The sequence below is a fragment of the Oncorhynchus tshawytscha genome, linkage group LG05 (assembly GCF_018296145.1).
Source record: "Oncorhynchus tshawytscha isolate Ot180627B linkage group LG05, Otsh_v2.0, whole genome shotgun sequence".
NCBI lineage: Eukaryota > Metazoa > Chordata > Actinopteri > Salmoniformes > Salmonidae > Oncorhynchus > Oncorhynchus tshawytscha.
The window spans coordinates 61,593,365-61,614,095 of NC_056433.1; the positions used below are offsets into that span (position 1 = coordinate 61,593,365).

At 41.6% G+C, this 20,731-nt stretch overlaps 1 protein-coding gene across 1 annotated transcript in view; it reads left to right on the plus strand.

The window, feature by feature from the left end:
• si:ch211-51h4.2 overlaps positions 1 to 20,731 on the plus strand; it is a 105,256-nt gene that overhangs the window by 71,493 nt on the left and 13,032 nt on the right. Inside the window, exons 10-13 of the mRNA XM_024421689.2 lie at positions 2,042 to 2,100; positions 2,781 to 2,845; positions 10,070 to 10,213; positions 16,082 to 16,124. Of these exons, the coding sequence (XP_024277457.1) occupies positions 2,042 to 2,100; positions 2,781 to 2,845; positions 10,070 to 10,213; positions 16,082 to 16,124 (311 nt within the window). The remainder of the gene's footprint in view (positions 1 to 2,041; positions 2,101 to 2,780; positions 2,846 to 10,069; positions 10,214 to 16,081; positions 16,125 to 20,731) is intronic.

The window sequence follows — 20,731 nt, forward strand, 5'->3', positions numbered from 1 at the left end:
CTCATTTGTCTCCTTGTCCTGCCCCCTCTTTCTTTCTCTCTCTCTCTCTCTCTCTCTCTCTCTCTCTCTCGCTCTTCGCTCCCTCTCTCTCTCTCTCTATCTCTCTCTCTCTTTCACATCTCTTTGTCTCATCCTCTCTCTCTCTCTCTCCCTTGCTCTCTCTCTCTCTTTCACGTCTCTTTGTCTCATCCCCCCTCTCTCTCCATCTCTCTCTATCATTTGTCTCTTTGTCTCCCCCATCTCTCTCTCTCTATCTCTCTCTCGCTCCATCTCTCTCTCTATCATTTGTCTATTCATCTCCCCTCTCTCTCACTCTCTCTCACTCTCTCTTTTCTCTTTGTCTCATCCCCCTCTCTCTCTCTCCCTCATTTGTCTCTACATTTCGCCCCCCCCTCTCTCTCTCTCTCTCACTCTCTATCTTGTCTCTTCGACTTGTCTCCCTCTCTCTCTCTCTCTCTCTCTCTCTCTCTATCATTTGTCTCTTCGTCCCCCTCTCTCTCTCTCTCTCGTCTCTTCGTCTCATCCCCCTCTCTCTCTCTCTTCTCTCTCTCTCTGTCATTTGTCTCTTCATCTCCCCTCTCTCTCTCCATCTATCTCTCTATCATTTGTCTCTTCGTCTCCCCCTCTCTCTCGTCTCTTCATCTCGTAATCCTCTCTCTCTCTCTCTCACTTTCTCTCAACTCTTCAACTCGTCCCCCTCTCTCTCTCTCTCGCTCTCTCTCTCATTTGTCTCTTTGTCTCGCCCCCCCTCGTTTTTTCTTTTTTCTCTCTCTCTCTCTTATTTGTCTCTCTGTCTCATCCCCCTCTCTCTTTCTCTCTCTCCATCTCTCCATCTCTCTATCATTTGTCTCTTCCCCCCTCTCTCTCTTTCTCTCTCTCTCATTTGTCTCTTCATCTCGCCCCACCCCCCTCGCTCTCTTTGTCTCCCCCTCGCTCTCTCTCCAATCCGGTTAATTGGTTAGTACATTGAGAGCGGCGAGGTCCTGGTGGCAGCAAGCCCTGAGCCGCCTGGGACTGGTGTCTAAAGAGCAAACAAGCCCTGGGAGTTGGAGTGGAGGGAGTCTCATTTACAGCCCGCTCTCCTCTCTGCAGCCCTCCTCTGACACCTTCCTCAGCAAAGCTGTTAGCTTACCGCTGCTTTGTCAGTGTCCCAGAAGCCTTTGTTGAGTGTCTGCGCTCCTAATGGGCTGTTGCTTTTAAAGAGTCAGAGGGCAGCCTTTTGCTTACAGTGAGCGTAGAGTACTGCTACTCACAGCTACTCAGAGAACACAGTACATACACAGTAAAGATAGTAATGGTATACTATACAATATGTATGTGTTTATTGATAGAACAAAAGCTGTGTAGTGGTTGTGTGGATAGTTCTATATTTCTATGATAGCAGAGGTTGAGCGGTCCCCATAGGGTTCTGCTGCTTTGTTTATTTGTCTAAAACTAATGATAAGCCCGAGGGGAAAACAGTGCAAATTACAGGCCTCTTACCTTTCTCATTCTGCCATCTGCTGCAATATAGGGCTTTAATCCCCTGCCTATTTTCATAGTTTTGTACTTTGTAAAGTGAAAACATACCCAAGTCTACTGTGCCAGCACAATTCAAATTCTAAACAGTATAACTGTGATAAGCGGTTACACTGTTGCTCATACACAGTCACGCCCTGACCTTAGAGAGCTGTTTTATTTCTCCATTTAGTTAGGTCAGGGTGTGATGTGGGGTGGGCATTCTATGTTTTGTATTTCTGTGTGGTTGGCCGAGTGTGGTTCCCAATCAAAGGCAGCTGTCTATTGTTGTCTCTGATTGGGAATCATACTGAGGCAGCCTGTTTTTCCACCTTAGTTGTGGGTAGTTGTCTTTGTTAGTGGCCTGTATAGCCCTAGTAAGCTGCACGTTGGTGTTTGACATTCTTAATAAAGGAAAATGTACGCTCACCACGCTGCACCTTGGTCCGGTCATTTCCCTGACATACACCGTATGAGTGGATTATCAGAAATCATCTCATTCTAAATCAAATGTGTCGCTTACTGTCATTTGATTTCTTTGCAGGAGGTATTGTCAACGTGATGCCTCTCCTGTTCTCAGAAATATCTCACAACAAGACACAGGTATTATGGATTTGCATTATTTTATTGTGTTTGCACACACATTTGATTCACAGTACTTTCTAGGTGAAATTCTACCTGACATAACTCTAGAGAGTTTAAACATTGAGATAATTGTGCCTACCAGCATAAACTGCACACCAATTGGGCAGCCATCTACCATTAGAACAGGGACCAGGATGCCACTGCTATGAAGGGCTGAAATGGCCCTCCTCCATTGAGCTCGTTGTGTTGTGATAGGGAGCCAGCAGTCTCCATTAGAGCGGTTTCCCCCTGCACAGCATGTAGCCCAGCACAGAGACCCATAGGATAATAGCTTCTATACAAGGGGTCCTGTCACACACATGTCCTAGGTAGCAAAGGTCTGGATAGATATTGTCATTCTTCGGCATAGTAACAAACCCCCACCTTGCAACCCATACAACCCCAAACTGTTCAAACCTTTCTCTCCCCTCTTGATGGCAGAGAGAAAAATTAGCAGGTTTAAAGCTTATTTCCTGCAAATCTCCACACTTTACATCCGGATCCGGCCCGTGGTCTGCCTATTGATAATGGCTGTTCTATATTATCCTCTTATAGTGGAGCAGACAGTACTCCATCCACACTTAGGACACTTAGTTGATTGCATTGGCTGTCATGTGCTGTTGATGTTGACTGGCTCTTTCAATAATCTCTATATGTAGATCATGTGGTTCAGAAGAGTCATACTGGGAGGACTAGCCACATGCACCGTTCTGAATATATTATGGTAAGTTTTTTTCCCCATACTGTCTATGGCTGCGTTTACACAGGTAGCCCAATACTGATCTGTTGCCCAATTATTGTGAGAAGTGCTGATCTGACCAATTAGTGAGAAAAGGAAAGATCAGAATTGGGCTGCCTGCATAAACTCAGCCTAATAGCTTGATCAGTATTCTGGTCAATTACCTCCAATACAGGTGTGTATGAGGCACATGGTCCTACACATTCACAGTGCCAATGTAGGACAATGTATTCAGGTAGATGATCACATATACTGTACCTAATGTCTTTGGTTGCCAAGGTGATGTGTAGACTCTCACAACATGTGAGTTGTCCCAGGAAGGGGTTGTGGTACTGTGTAAATCGTACAGGCCTAGTACCAGCCCCCCTCTGTCCCTGCTGCGTTGATGTCTGCTCTCCATGACAGATGGTACTAGTACAACCCAGTGAGTCCCAATATGATATGCTCCAGTAAGACTGGCACCACCTCAGACCACAGAGAGGCCCAGTAAAATGTGTCAGTCTCCTGTTTTTTCCACAATGTAAATGTCTGCAGCAGCAACATTGGAACAGACAAAGCGGGAAGGAGTGGGGCTTCAGACGGGCACTGGAGTGTTGTTTTCTTTGATGTCTCTCTCACTGAAATACTGCCAAAGTTTTTCAAAAGGGACTCCGTTGCATCTAATCATGTGTAAAGAACCTATTGAGTTTGCAATCAGTGCTTTGTTACTCGAGAGAGAGTGAAAGCAATTATGCTGAAGCAGATGAAATGAAAGGAGTTTGATCCAGGAGATAAACTCCCATCAGCCACTGGAGTTGGAGCTGGGCTGCTGATTCGCCAGCAGTAGACTTTTCCCTCTTAACCCGTCATTCATTATCCTCCTTCCCACCACATTTAACATTCAACAACCATACTAGATTTTCTGACATCTTAGTATAGATGTAAAAATTTAAAAAAATCCAATATACAGAGCAGAGGGAAAGAGAAGGATAGAGACAGAAAGGATAGACAACATAACAAGAGTGGCAGCCAAACCTTTTAGTAAAATTGGACAAAAACACTAAATGGAGCTATACAGTACTTTCTATGTTCTAATAACTATTATTATGAAAACTTATTGTATTGCCAATTATTCATTACACAACACAGTAATTGTATATTTTATAGTACACAGAAAAAGGTGGTTGATTACATTGGGTATTCTAATGAACCAAGTATTTTGTGCTGTCCCTCTTTTTGTTTTATGCCTGCACAGGCTATATATTTAACTTTGTATATTACTGTTTGGTTCAGCAATCTTATGCTCAGCATCCAGTAGTTCTTGCCTACGCAGAACTTTATTTGATTTGCTACATTTGTTCCATCCGTATTTGTTTATTTGGTGCTGGTGATTACCGTTTTATTTAACTGCGCTCTGCTTGGCCCATTCCTTCTCCGGAGGCGTCAGTCTCACGCGACACTCTTAGCAATCATTTTAGCGCAGTTGCCACTGTGAAGTTTATCTCTCCTGTCGGCACCCATCACTTCTTTCAACACGGTAACATATTCTCTGTCTGCTTCATTTGCATCCTGCAAATTGGCTGCATCTGGTCTTTTGATGACAAAGAGAAGTTAATCAGAACAGCTCGAGCCACTCTCCTTGCATCTCCTCCTCCTCCCCACAACAACAACACCACCAACAACATCACCACCAACACCAACAACATCAACATCACCACCAAAACAAACAACATCACCAACATCACTAACCCAAACAACACCACCAACACTAACAACACTACCAGCAACACCACCAACAACAACAATACTACCAACAACAACAACAACATCAACAACAACACCATCACCAACAACAGCACACCTCATCAGCGCCAATAGGATGCATAATATTGATCTCAAACTGTACAGATCCACTAGTCACTCATTATGTGGAGGGAAATTGTCTTTCCAATCTGTGACTGGTATTGGGATCATGTGTCATATGGCCGGACTATCTTTAAAGACTACTTCCACAGAGACTCACATAGAATTGAATTACCTGTAGTTTGAGAAAAAGGTCCTGACGTTCTGTTTGGTAATGCATCAATAAGTGGTTAATGGTTTTGAGTTGGACTACACACACACACACACACACACATACTTCCTTAAATTCATTGTAGTTCATCCAAGCTGGAGTTAACGTTATTTGCAGCTTTTTCATTCAACTCCTTCCTGGAAGCTCTTGGCCTACCTAACTTGACATCTTGGTAAGCAATTTCCTCACCACCCATTTGTCAGACCATCATTTTGATGTATAATTATCACCCTGAACATAATTCTATAGTGCAGCCTATTCGGAGCAAGAGAACAGTGGAATAAAATAGAAATGGTCTTATGTTGGGCTTGCTCAAGCATAGTCACAGCAAATTAACAGATAAATCTCCACAGCCCTGCTCCTGGAGTGCAGAAATCAACAGTTGGAGGTCTTGTCCATTCCTTTCTTTGTATACCCTGTGTTCTGCCCCTTGTGTCCAACCAATGATTATTAAGCATATTTCAGTTTCTGTTTTTCATTTCAGTTCCTCCAAATGTCATTAACAGTTTTTCCCTGCTTTGAGAGAAGAGACATTATTTTTGTTTATATCTCAGCAATGTTCCTTTTTCATGTCCACAGTTAGCAATAGGAAACTGTCCTCTAATTGTCTAATCTGTTTTTATTAAATATGCATGATTTAAAAAATAAATAAAAAATTATAATTAGACTAGGGTGAGTTGTTTGTGTCACCAGTGGTTAATTTGTGTGGGTTTTTGGCAGAGGAGGGTGATGGCTGTGGCATGAGTCTGTTGACACTTTCCCAGCTGTTGTAGCCGGGCCCGGGATATGCCATGCCATCCAGGCTGCAGGCCCTGTGTTGTGTTGGTTGTTTATTAATGTCATCGCCCTGCCCCGTATGTCTGTCTGCAGTGGGAACCCATGCTCATGGCTTCCCAACACAGGCCAAGCTACCACAGTCTGGGCCCTCTGCCAACCCTGTCCCTACACTGTGTTGTGATCCTCACAGCCACTGCTGCCTCAGACCCTGTCCCTGCCCACTGTCTAATTACTGCACTTACAGCATGGGGGAAACATCAGCCACACCGCCACCACTTTCCTGTCCACCACTTCCCGTGAGACAGCTCTGTAATGCATCTACTTTGTGAGTTTCGTTATCTATTTTAGATACTCCATCCTACTATCCAAGCCCCATTAGTCCATATCTAACTGGGAAAATAGCAAAGTGAATTAGCCATGAGGAAAGCTGGTGAATTTGATGGTAATAGAGCAATTTGTTTTGAAGGGAATGATCAGCTGCACCACAGCAATCAACTGTTTTAATTGCCATCACATGATTTAAACTTAGCACTAAGGCTCCAGACAGTTTATGTAATATCAATCTTCTTTACCAATCTGTATCTTCCAGCTTACCCATCTTTGATTTACCTAGACCAATGAGCAATAAGACCTGTGCCTTGAGCCACCTGGTAGAATGCACTTTCTTTACCTAGCATTCGGCTCCTTTGTCATCTCATAGGCAACAAAAAACTATTTCAAACAAATGATGCGACTTATGCTCCCTGGTTTTGATTAAGTTTGCTTAAAGGTCCAATGCAGCCATTTTTGGGGGTAACAATTAAGTACCTTAGTATGATTGTTTTCAATTAAAATGGTAAAAAATAAACAAGTATCAACTTAGAAAATAGCAATTTTTCAAGCAACAATTTGCTTGGACTGTCTGGGAGTAGTCTGAGTTATTGGCAAAGAAGTTTGGAACTCTCTTATTTGTCTGATGTCGCGCCACCACAACAGGCTGAAATTTCTGGTGGTCTTTTCAAACAGCTAAAAGGTCATTATCATCTTTTTCCCAATTTCACAGTATTATTCCAACCTCATAGTGTGGAAAATATATATAAATCACATTTTTGACTACACTGGGCCTTTAAGGTAGACGGTGTCCTACAGTACGTGGCGAATAATTGAGTCATCAGCGTGCCAGCCGCAGTGTGAGTCGACGCCGGTGGCACTTCATTAATGAACACAGAGGCAAGTGTGGACTAATCATTGATCAACGGGAGAACGCCTACTGCGAAGACTGCCACTGATGAGCTATTGCAGTCCACTCGCGTGATTTGAAATGTGACCCCCCCCTTTGTCACCTAGAGTACATCTAGAGAGCACAGCTCCAACAGCCAAGCAGTGAACCTCTGATAAACAGTCCCTAAGCCATCAAAGAACCACCCATTTCCATTAAACATGTCTATAAATCTGGGTATGTTTGAGAAGTGACACACTGATAGATGTAAGAGGGCATTTCACAATGTACCACTACAAGGCCCTCCACAGTTAAAGGGCCCATTAGGAGGCAGGGCTGGAGTCATTAGAATGAATTGGACTTGTAATCATTTCTAACCATGGAAAGGTTATCACTGCGATATTTCCCCTCACATTTTAGATAGCATTGATCTGCAGGTCATGTCAGGGAGCTCAGCTGACACAGGGTTTAAAGACTCAAGCATTTAGGGGAGAGCCGGGACGAAAGTAACACGGGGCGAAAGTAACGACCATTTTCTCAGATAAGACAGAAGCTAAAATGACGTAGTGAAGTCAGCATGTTCCTAATGAGGAGGACGAGCTCCCTGCAAAAAACATCCCAGTCCGACCATGTTTCACCAAGTTATCAACAAAAGGTAGTTTTAAGTGATGTAAGTATAAAAAAAACAGACCCTGAAGCGTTTTTCAGTTGTAGAGTTGTGTTTAGTTGTTTAAAGTTCCAAACACACGGTATGTCATTTTGTTAACCCATCTAGTGACTAAATGACAGCACAGGTTTCAAGTATCATGCTAGCTAGTCTTGGGTGTAGCCTGGGAGAAGTTACAGGAGAGACGGGTGAAAAATAAATAAATAATAGTTTAAGCACAGGCCATTGTCTCTAGTTCATAATGTTAGCAGAATATCAACAAGTGACTGAATGTTTGAAAATTATGTATAACATCATTAGAATTATGCCTTAACTGCAATATGTAATTTTTTGGGCGACCCAACCAAATTCACATAAGCCTCTGTTTATAGATCTATCATCCTCATTGAATGCAAGTCTAAGAAGTGGTAGATCTTAGGCTAACTTTTGTTTTTGCATCTTTTACTTACAGTTTTGTACACCATTTTCAAACACCTGAAAATACAATATTTTTGGTTATTGTAAACATATTTCACAGCAGTCTAGCACAGTTTAGCACTAAACATTGCTTGTTTTGAAATTAGGCTAACTATTTGAATTTTTGTGATTTCTGCATATTGCACCTTTAATCAATTGACTTGATGGATCAGATTCTCACATAATATTTTATTGACAGATTAGTGGTTTAAAATGTTTATCTTTATGATTCTGGGGGTGAATTACCTTGTGTCAAGCCATGGAAATGTGATACGCCTGATGAGTTTGCCATTTGTGAAGAGAATAAAAATGTTAATTCTATCAATGCATGAGGAGAGAGAGAGCGGTAGACACTGTTTGGTTGTCTATTCTATCACAGCTAGGCTGCAGAATGAATGGCATAAGGCATTGACCCATTACTATCTCAGATTTCTAGGTAAAATCTAGATCTGTAGCTAGATAATCTTCTGTGCTGAAAATGGCCTCCGTACCACACAGGTAATACAGTATTTGGTCCATTTATCTAGAGATATTGAGTTATCTTTGATTTGTTCACCATGTCAGTAGACTGACAGGCTTGCGCCGCGTGGGTTGAAGTCTACTGAAGGGTGAAATATGTCTATAGAACAAAATAGAATGCATGATGACACAGACACATGCACACATGTTGGAGGAATTCAATTAAAGCACATAGATTGAAGTAGTGAAACTTCCTTAACCACATGAAAAAACGAACATGTACCCATCAAATGTAACTACTGTACACAGTATATTTGTCAGCTGTTACATACAGTATATGCCTTTGCTGAGGCGTATCATACCTACTGTATATCCATAGTGTCTAACCAGTTGAGAAAAAGGGGAAGGCTTGTGACAGATGGCTGACTCTGAGTCTAGTAGTTTTGTCAGATGTTCTGTCCAAGACAGTATACAGCGGAGACACACACTCAAGGTATAGATTCTGTGTTTGTAGGAAATGTCAATTACCTGTTCAGTTGCATCTTGTCACTAGTGGATCCAATGTTCTGTGTAGTCAGTGGCAGACTACATGATTCTGTTGAACAGTGAGATGTAGAAACAAGCAATGCATCCCCAGTCTTTAGACAACAGGGTTGTCATGGTGCTGTGTCGGTGCAAGGATATACAATTACATGATACAGTGCATCCGGAAAGTATTCAGACTCCTTCCCTTTTTCCACATGTTGTTATTAAAGCCTTATTCTAAAATTGATTAAATATTTTTTTCCCTCATCAATCTACAGAAAATACCCCATAATGACAAAGCGAAAGCAGGTATTTAGAAATTTTTGCAAATATATTAGAAATAAAAAAACAGATACCTTATTTACATATGTATAAAGACCCTTTGCTATTAGACTCGAAATTGAGCTCAGGTGCATCCTGTTTCCATTGACCGCAGAGCTTGAGAGGATCTGCAGAGAAGAATGGGAGAAACTCCCCAAATACAGGTGTGCCAAGCTTATAGTGTCATACCCAAAAAGATCCAAGGTTGTAATCGCTGCCAAAGGTACTTCAACATAGTACTGAGTAAAGGGTCTGAATACTTATGTAAATTTCATATTTCCATTTTTTATGTTTAATACATTTGCAAAACATTTTAAAAAACTGTTTTTGCTTTGTCATTATGGGGTATTGTGTGTAGATTGATGAGGGGAAATAACAATATCATCAATTTTAGAATAAGGCTGTAACATAACAAAATGATGAAAAAGTCAAGGTGTCTGAATACTTTCCAAATGCACTGTATATGTTTTATATTAGAATTCTTTCAATATGTCTCTGGTGTAAGGACCATTTATATGTAATAGAAAGCAATTTGGCTTTGTCCTCTATTTTCTGTGTTACATATTGTCGACTCGTTTTCATTTGAGGACAGAAATAATACTGTATGTTGAGATGTCACACAGTACACTTGTCAACCAACATGAAAGAGACAGAAATTACCCAATTAATACTCTCTCAATGTCTGCCTCTCTATATCTATATTACTTTCATTATTTTATTATCTCCTCCTCTTTCTCTCTCTGTCTCTATCAGGTGCTGGGCTGTTTTGGAGATCGTCCCCCAGATGTCAGTTCAGAGGGTTATGGAGGAAAGTGTGGTGAACACTACCAGTGGTGTCGTCTCTGAGTCCTCTCCTACAGCCTACACCATGGTCTACTCCAACATCTCCCTGGAGGAGTGCGTACAGTACTCTATTTCATACACTCTTTTCTGCAGATTCTCTCACAGACCCAATAACTTCAAAGAGTTACAGTTCATATAAGAAAATCAGTCAATTGTAATAAATCAATTAGGTGCATCGATAAAATGCAATTGTGCTTGTTGTCCGTAGCTTATGCCTGCCCATACCATAACCCCACTGCCACCATGGGACACTGTTCACAACGTTTACCTCAGCAAACCGCTCGCCCACGAGACGCCTTACACTCATTCTGCCATCTGCTTTGTACAGTTGAAAGCGGGATTCAACACACTTCTCCAGCATGCCAATGGCCATCACAGTTGAGCATTTTCCCACTGAAGTCGTGAGGACGACGAGCACGCAAATGAGCTTCGCTGACACGTTTCTGACAGTTTGTGCAGAAATTCCGGATGTAGAGGTCCTGGGCTGGCATGGTTACATGTGGTCTGCGGTTGCGAGGCCGGCTGGACCTACCAATTTCTCTAAAACGACATTATAGGCGGCTTATGGTAGATAAATTAGCATTAAATTATCTGGCAACAGCTCTGGTGGAGATTCCTGCAGTCAACATGCCTATTGCATGCTCCCTCAAAACTTGACACCTCTGTGGCATTGTGTTGTGTGACATAACTTCACATTTTAGAGTGGCCTTTTATTGTCAACCAGCACAAGGTGCACCTGTGTAATGATCATGCTATTTAATCAGCTTTTTGATATGCGGATGGATTATCTTGGCAAAGGAGAAATACTCACTAACAGGGATATAAACAAAAGGGATTTAAACAAATTTGTGCACAACATTTATGCTTTTTGTGCATATGGAACATTTCTGGGATCTTTTATTTCAGCTCATGAAACATGGGACCAACACTTTACATGTTGCTTTATATTTCTGTTCAGAATATAATAGTGTGTCCCTGTGTGGTGTAGTGTATAGTACCACTTACCAGCCTCTAAGGAAAGTTGGTTAGTCAAATAGCAGCATCTGTTTCACCGTTCAAACATTACTTTATTACATTCTCTAACGTGCTATTAGAGCCTTTAATGAGCATCCCTTTGCTTCTTTCACTATAAAAAGATTGTCAATGGTTCTTGATTTCTGAAATATTATGAAATTACGAAACTATTCTTCCAAGTGTGTTACTTTTATTTTATTTTGAAGGGAACACTTCTAGGGTACACAGTAGATTTTTGTAGATGGAAGGAGCTCTTTGGTAAAAGGGTTAAATTGGTCATCAAACGGAAAGGAGGACCAAGACACCCTTCATATAATTAAAATGCCTTTATTTGTATGGGCATGTTCAATGGAACAAAGATTTTAAAACTCTGTATTTCAGATGAAGGCCATGCTGCCGAATTGAGTTTTAAAATCTTTGTTCCATTGAAATTGCCATTCAAATAAAGGCATTTTAATTGTATGAAAAGTGCCTTGGTCTTCCTTGCTTTTTATATCCTTTTTTAAATTTGAATTTGATTTCCATGGAAACTGTGATGATAGTTTAATACTGCATAGTCTTGGTGCATTTTCTCCCCTGGTAACTTGTGTGGCCAGGCCTGGGTTTGTGGCAGTTTGCACCAAGACATGAATTAGGCAATGAAAACAAGTTAAGCAGAAAGAGAGAGTACACAGAAGGTTTTTGTTTCTGTCTTCTTCCTCTCTTTATGGTTGAAAGCATAAGATGTGATGTGCCCAGTCGACTTCTTCTAGTTCCTCAGGCTCGATGATTCAGCCAGCTCTCTGACACAAGCCATTTTACAATCCATACAATGTTATATGTATTTATATTCTTAAGTCCTGCTTTCATCTATATATGAGAGCATGTGGGCAGATGGCTGGATGTATTATATATCAGGCAAGATTAAGATTAATTATTCAGTGTTGTTTGTGTAAGGTTGGGGAATAGCAGACCCCTGGGGCTGGTTGGAGACCAAGTGTCAGGGTTTTGCCTCAGAGATAAAAGATAATAAGGAAATGTATTCCCCTCCAGTCCTGCTTCATTTCCACTGACTGTCATTGCTCTGGTGGAAAGTCCCCAACAACATTACATTCAAAGTAGGGGAATTCTCACAACCAATCCACACACCAATGCTGTAACATGCAAGCAGCTTGAACTTACTTAAAACTAGCAGTCAATTGGTAAAGAGAAGGGATTGACATGTATAGAGCACTGCTTGTTTTGTTAATGTAAAGCAAAGTGGCTCAAGAGTATTGTTTGAAGTCAAACATGTCATGATATCGCTACTGTCTATTTATTCATAGGTCAAAGACAGGGCCACTTATACGTAAACACTCACAAACATGTCAATAGTATAAAATCAGTTGTATCAATTCAGTTGTAAAGGGAGGTTTTAACAGGAACCTCACCTGTGTGGTATGCTGCCATTTGGATCATGTTGACTTGCAAAACTGTTATTTTCAATATAATAACTTGACACAAATTTAATTTATTTCTCACTCAAATGCATTGTTCATCAGTCATCCATTTGAGAAGTTTTGTTTGTATTTTTCCTCAAAATGGCTCCGAATGCTATTGACAGGTGTCTTATGCTCTGTAGCATGTTGGTATTGGTGCTTACAGAGAGCAACAGTGCCCCCTAAAGGCCATTGTCTGCCAATTACTGTAATGATCAGCAATTCTTACACCATGCAAACAGTCTGCTAGCACATGGAGAACACGTAATAAAACAACTGGAATCATAACTGTCTATATTTACCAAGCAGATGTACTTTTCCCTGTGTGTATGTGTGGAAGTAGCAGTGATCAGTGAATGTTGTCTTGATTGTCCTTGACATCTCAGTGGCAATATTAAAGATCCAGCTGTTTGTTACAAATCAACAGCATGTCATATGGTGTGTGTCTGTGTTTGAGTGGCTTTAAAGCATAAGTACAGTAGTAGTTCAATCCAGGCCTGTTTGTTGTGTGGTATGTTTTTCCCTGACAGCTTGGACAGTGTTTTGACGAGATTTCAACCCTTAGCCCTAAATCTGCCATCCCTCTCTGCTGCCATGTCTCCAACACCCCCTTCCCTTAGCCTCACATCATCCTGCCTCTAGGAGGGTAATGAAGGGAAAGGCTTCCCTTGATGGGGAGAGAATGTTTAGCAGGATTTACTTACCTTTGCAGGGGGATTTGAAAGGATTACATCCCCACATCTACACCCAAATTGTTTTTCTACTCTAAGGTCATGGAGTGATTGTTGTACTCAGCTCCTGAAGTGCAGAACTGCAGTAGCTCATGAGGCTGGGACTCGGCAGAGAGACATGGCTTTATGATAGCGTAGGCAGAACTAAATATCCACTGTTGTTGACATACCCAGCCTTCTTATTAAGGCCCAAACACTGATTGTTTCTGTCAGCAGAAGTGCGCCCACATTTGGTTTTGCTTATTCCACAGAAAATTTGACAAAGACTTGGGGGACAAAACCACGAGGGTATCTGGGCTCGATTGAAAATGTGGGGCATCCAATTTCTTAGCAAAGCTGTGGAACGATTTGAAAATTGGAGGTCAGACACGGAACGTTTCACACAATCCGGGGCGAGAGAGACAGCGGCTCCAGAGGCGTCCTGAGAAAGAAATAATTAAAGCCGGAGAAATTCATTTGCACCGGAGTCACAGGAAGTCATGGAGGATGTCATCATATCCTAAGTACACTATATATATAAAAGTATGTGGACACCCCTTAAAATCTCCATAGACAAATATTGACAGTAGAATGGCCTTACTGAAGAGCTCAGTGACTTTCAACGTGGCACCTTCATAGGATGCCACCTTTCCAACAAGTCAGTTCGTCAAATTTCTGCCCTGCTTGAGCTTCCCCTGTCAACTGTAAGTGCTGTTATTGAAGTGGAAACGTCTAGGAGCAACAACAGCTCAGCCACGAAGTCGTAGGCCCCACAATCTCACAGAATGTGACCGACGAGTGCTGAAGCGTCTGTCCTCGGTTGCAACCTCAGTATAAGAACTGTTCGTCTGGAGCGTCATGAAATTGGTTTTCCATAGTTCCAGTGAGGGGAAATCTTAACGCTACAGCGTCCAATGTCATTCTAGACTATTCTGTGCTTCCAACTTTGTGGCAACAGTTTGGAGAAGGCCCTTTCCTGTTTCAGCATGACAATGCCCCCATGCACAAAGCGAGGTCCGTATAGAAATGGTTTGTCGATATCGGTGTGGAAGAACTTGACTGGCCTGCACAGAGCCCTGACCTCAACCCCATCAAAAACATTTGGGATGAATTGGAACGTCGACTGCAATTCAGGCCTAATTTCCCAACATCAGTGTCCTACCTCACTAATGCTCTTGTGGCTGAATGGAAGCAAGCCTCTGCCACAATGTTCCAACATCTAGTGGAAAGCCTTCCCAGAAGAGGGGAGGCTGTTATAGCAGGAAAGGGGGGACCAACTCCATTTTAAGGCCCATTATTTTGACATGAGCTGTGCGACGAGCAGGTGTCCATATACTGTTGGTCATGTAGTGTATTACCTGTCTCATTCACAAGAGCCCTAGTTAAATGTTTTAAGCATCTCACTGTGAGAAACTTAGGATTTTCTCTTCAATTTAATCTAAAAGAGACACATGCTTTAGCTGACACTGGTAATAAATGGGTGGAGGGATTGTGTGTGTAACTAAGACCTATTCAGTAGAAATGTACAGTCCTCAACAATTGACAGTGGCCATACAGCACTCCTTTTCTTTGACATAGCTGCTAAGAAAAATTGACTACAATTACAATAAAAGCACAGTAATTCATAGTTTTACCACATATTGTATTGAATTTGTTATATTTAGACCAATGTTTCTAGTTTCTTCTCAACATAATCTCCCCAATGATTTAAATAGCCTGCAACCTACTGTTAGAAATATTTAGTGCATAGTGTAACTGCTCCAAATAAAGATACATCCCTGAGAATATGGCCTTCTGGCTACCAAGAAAATCTATTTGCATTTCAAAGACACAAAGCGGATAGCCAGAAGCGAAGACTTTATGAATCTTAACATGTGAAAAAGTGAATGGAGAATCACCCCACACAATTGCTATGGGCAGCTTGACACTTCCTGTGACTGTGTGCAAAACTACAAGTGAGTTGTTGACCAGTTGTACCTACTACTCCATAACAGGAGACACATTAGCCTGATTCAACTGAATTATAGTGAAAATCCAGCCTGCTAAAAGCGAGTCCTTAGAAGCCATACAAAGCCTAATGATGTTGGAGCTCCCACGTATTATCTTAATACATGTAGCCCACCCTGAAGTATCTGTTTTAGTTTGTAACTAATTGAAATCCACAGAAATCACCAAAGCAATAGACAAAAGTATATCTAGGACATAACCTTCAGATGAGCTTTTGATCTATTTCATCAGCCAATTCATTAGACAGACGGATGCTTTGTGCCCATTTCTCCCAAAGGTGAACCACTAATCAGTAGCTCTGCCACTGCAACTGTCTGGCAGTTTGTTTCAAGGGATGCAGATGTGTGCAGCCAACTGTAAAGAGGAATCAGCCTCCTCATCCTGGGAGCGCAATTATGTGGGGACAATGCACAAAAGAATTGTTTGCAGAGGAAAAGGGAGTAGAGCAGCACTGGTTACTGCTGTTTTACACCACACTCTTCAATGCCTTGTTATTCTGTGCAAGCAATATGAAGGCTGTTACACGTCAACACCAATGCCATTCTTTCCTGCAATTCTATTTATTTGGGATTTTTAAGAGTTCTTTTTCATAGCTCAGCTGTCAATACACATAAGGAAACATAGGGATTAGTGCACAACTGAACCAATGACAAGTGTCTGGAAACTTTTTGACTGATCATTTGAGTGGAGATATTATTCATGACAAATCTCAATTCTGTTTTTTCTTCTTACAGGTCAGAGAAAGCAGGAGAGATTGCAACAATCCCACTGACAAAGGTAGGAGAGTTTACTCCCGTCAGAGTTACTCAATATTCCCTGTTATTAGAGAGTGAATGTAAGGTCATGGACTGACATACTCAGCCTGTTATACATCATTATATGGTCTCCATAGAGGCACATTTTAAAGACTATAGTCTCTATCACATGTTTCTGGTCAAAACTAGTTCACTAAAACTGGTCATTAGTTGGATATTAATAAAGATAACTGCCAAAATAAAGAAAACACCAACATAAAGGGTCTTAATAGGGCCACCACGATCCAGAACGAACATCTTCAATGCACATTGGTATAAGTGTCTGGAACTGGGGAGATGCGATACCATTCTTCCACGAGAAATTCCATAATTTGGTGTTTTGTTGATGGTGGTGGAAAATACTGTCTCAGGCACCGCTCCAAAATATCCCAAGTGTTCAATTGGGTTGACATCTGGTGACTGAGACAGCCATAGCATATGGTTTACATCGTTTTCATGCTCATCAAACCATTCAGTGACCACTCGTGCCCTGTGGATGGGGACATTGACATCCTATGGGGGGCATAGCCATGGTAGCCAAAAGAATGGGCTGCCCAGAATTTGTATAGATATACCCTAAGCATGAAGCAATGTTTTCATTGCTTAATTAACTAAGGAACCACAACAGTGTGGAAGCACCTGCTTTCAATATCATTTGTATCCCTCAAGTGTGTCAATTATTTTGGCAGTTACTTTATGTACAGTTGTTAAGATACTGTATGTGGATAGCTTGAAGTGGACCATCCTCTAGTTGTTTTTTTATGGCTGCCATTACCTCAAAGCAAAGAAAATAAATATTTTTCATAGCACCTCAGGTAGCCACTCCGTTTTACTCCAAAATACATAATTATCGATAATAAGGTGGTATAAATGTACCAAATCACATTGTAAACAGTGTGGGGGGGTAAAGAAGTTGAATTAAAGGTATAATCATCAATCTCTTTAGGGGTCTATAGAAAGTGAATAAGAAAAGTATAATTATGACAAGAGGCAAGCAAAGCAGACCACTCAGCCAGACTCCTGCATTTATCCCCCTTACACTTGGTGTCTTGACAACTAACAAAAACACCTTTCCTCCGGTTTTCTACTTTGAAGAAATGCAATATGTTTGATTGAAATGTACTGTAGACGACGAGCAGAAGAAACTGTAGTAAACTGTTAATACATGTGTGGTACTATAAGAACACCAATGGATTGGTGGTGTTCCTCTCACAAACGTGTATCAGTGTGCAAATAGAATGTCAATCAAGCAAAATGGCTTTTTGGAGAAATACACAATAGTATTGTAGCACCAATTGTAATATTTAAATGGCTTTATAGTTGTAATATCACAGTGCACCTGCAACATTCCAAGGGCAATATATTGTTAAAAGGGGGAGATGGGGTGGGGAAGAGAAACATAATGCTTGTCTAGTAATGCTTGGCATGAGATGAGTGCACAGATAGCATGGTAGTCTTCCACAGAGAACACATACACATGAGAGAGAGGTGTTTTCTGTGGCAGTTGAAGCATAAAAAACATTTATTTTTCTGTATCATCCCAGTGACCTGTTTTCTAAACATCATCACAGAGGGAGAAGAGATGTGAATCACACATGAATAATGTATGCATCTTTCCAAATATTGTCAAGCACACTAGAACCCTTTAATTTGCTTGAGCTTTAAGCTCCACTGAAATGGACCTTTTCCCACTATCTCCTATACAGCCAGTGAAAAGCCCTATGGGCTCTAGCATGTATTTCCTATAGGCCCTATGGGATGTATCTGTATTTCCTATAGGCCCTATGGGATGTATCTGTATTTCCTATAGGCCTTATGGGATGTAGAAATGATATCATATGTTCAGCTTGTGGCTCAGGAGATATGAGTAGTAAAGCCAGTGACTTTGACTGTGAAGGTTACTATTGAAAAGCTTACATTGCGCATGCAAACATGCCATGATCAATTGTCTCTGTGTGTCATTTAGTGCTTTGTGATAATATGAAACGTAAACCCATCATCCACATTATTATCTCCCCGCGTCTGCAAACAACAACAACACCAGAAGGAAAGTCAGAGAGACAGCTTGTCTCCCAGATCTGGGCTTTGGGATAAAGAATGAATTATTCATCATAGTTTTTTTCTGTCGCATAATACTTAACATTCCTTTCCTGTCTGTTGAGAGAAACTTCCCTGTGCTCGCAGCGTGCTCACTGCTGTACCCGTTGGTAAACAGAGGTTTTGATACAGTCACGTTGGGTTCATCAGGGTGAGGACCCTTTCCACTAGTTGTGTTGCTCTGTCATCCAACTCCACCTCTCATGGCCAGACTGCAGCTAAATGATGATGTATTACCCTGTCCCCCAGAGATGAGAGGTCTCCTTTCACTCTCATGGATGAAGCAGTCAAGCACTCTACAGCCTAATTACATAACCTTCAACTGGACAGACATTTAAATACCATCTGACTGGAGACTCTGATGGAATAGATTCTCCTCAGGTTACCAGTGACTGCATAAGCCCTTTTTTGTTATGTGAGACAAACGTTTGTCAGCAACCTTTGGTTTAATCATTGTTGCTGTTTATTCATGATTACGAATCCTGATTCCCTGCTCTTTATCTATATGACACTACATGTCTTCTAATGACTCACCATCACTTTGTTTCTACCTAATGTGGAATAAAAATGTCATGCAATCAGTTTATCTGCAGGGGTTGAACCTGTCTAGCAGAGTCTGACCTGAGCTAACCTCACAGCAGTGTGGCCTGCTATGAGGTGGGGTTGTGAAGGGGTTAGCGCTGTGTAGTGTATGATTCAGGGTGGATTACACTGTAATGTCAGGAGGCTGATCTGAACCCTGAACCTGTTAGTGGTGGTGGGGCAGTACTGTATGCTGACTTCATAATTAGCCGGCTCCTAATCCTTCCCCAGTGGTTCTGTATCTGCCCAACCTCACTTAGATTCTCCCTGTACTCCTCTGGACAATACAGCAGATCAATGTGTATGTGTGAGAGAGTGTGTGCGTACATGTGCTCATGTACATGTGTGTGTGTGTGAACAGTGTCTGTGTATGTTTCTGTCTGTGTGAGTGCATGCGTGGGTTACTTTACCAGCATACTCAACCTGCCACCGTACGTACCCATGAGGATTAAGTGGTAACTCACAATAACGGAGAGCTGTATGAGTGACAGCTGTAACTCAGCCTCTCTGGGGAGAGATTGGGATCCAGCTCCCCAGACCACTGGTCCTCTCATCACACAGCCTCCTTCCCTCAGCAGCACACAGGGCTTAGTGTTGCCTCACATTATTCACTGCTACAGTAATCCTCATGCACTTCTCCTGAGGTGGATACCAGGCTTTATTGAAATGATGGATTGTTTCAATGTGTTGCTACTGCGCATAGCTGTGTGAATATATCTACTGTACTGTATGTTTTATGGATGTCTGAGGAGGCTACATGTTTTCATGCGGCCACCTCTTGCTGACTCTGTGATATCACTTGGCCTGGTCAGGCTCACAGAGCGGGGTAGGGCAAATATGTGGAATATGACACGCTATTATCCATTTTAACAAACATGCTGGGCATGTTCCATCTGCAAAACAATTAAGCCAATTTAACCTCCGCAGCCTGTATGATAATGGGACTGCATTGAGATTGTCTCTAGCCCAGTGCGGTCCCTGTGCCTGTTGTTTCCACTCATTCTCTTTCCCCCTCCAATGTCTCTGTAAGTGCAGTGAGTCGGAACAGGGCGAGATAATAGGTTATGATGGTGATGTGCTGGTTTGATGTGATCAGGATATGTTTTGAATCATTTACAGTGGAACTGCTCAGATAAACCAGTAATGACTTCCTGGGGCTCTAATGAAAACATGCCGCAATTACTTTACCTAGGGTTTGGCTAATGTGCTAATTGGTACACTTGGTGGGTACTAAGTGTATAGCACTGACCTGGCTTACATAAACAGAGCCATTTAACACCCTCCACTTTGACGGTTCTGTTGTGATTTGTCAACCCATATGTACCTGTCACCCTTGTCTGATTATTGATGATGTTAGCTAGTTGATGATGAAAACAATGTTCAGTAGTAGTTAAGTCCTCTCCTACACCTTATCAATATTGATTGATGGGAAGAAATGTATATGGTGCCAAAGAAAATGTAAAACACCAACGGCTCGAGCTAACAGCTGTCAGAAGGCTGCCCCCATAAGGCATCTTTAGAGAGGTTTCTTGTAAAAGCTTTCACAGAGTGGGATTCTGGCGATGAACAAGTATCTGGCTTCCTGCTTAGGTTATATTCTTTGCGGAGGATTGTAGCATACTACTATAGCTGTTCTTTCCCCCAAGTTGTGTGTCCTCGTCCTTGATCATTGTAGAGCATGTTTAAGTTTTGTCAAAGTAATTTGATTCATACTTTGGATCAAAACTCAACCAAATTTGTATCAACTTGGGAGTTAAATCATGTCAGTCAAGGTGCTGTAGGAAGCATTTCTTAAAAACCCGAGCAGTTTAGTAGTGAAATGAAGGCCCTCCCACTGGGCACACACTGGTTGAATCAATGTTGTTCCACGTCATGTCAATGAAATGGCGTTGAACCAACGTGGAATAGACG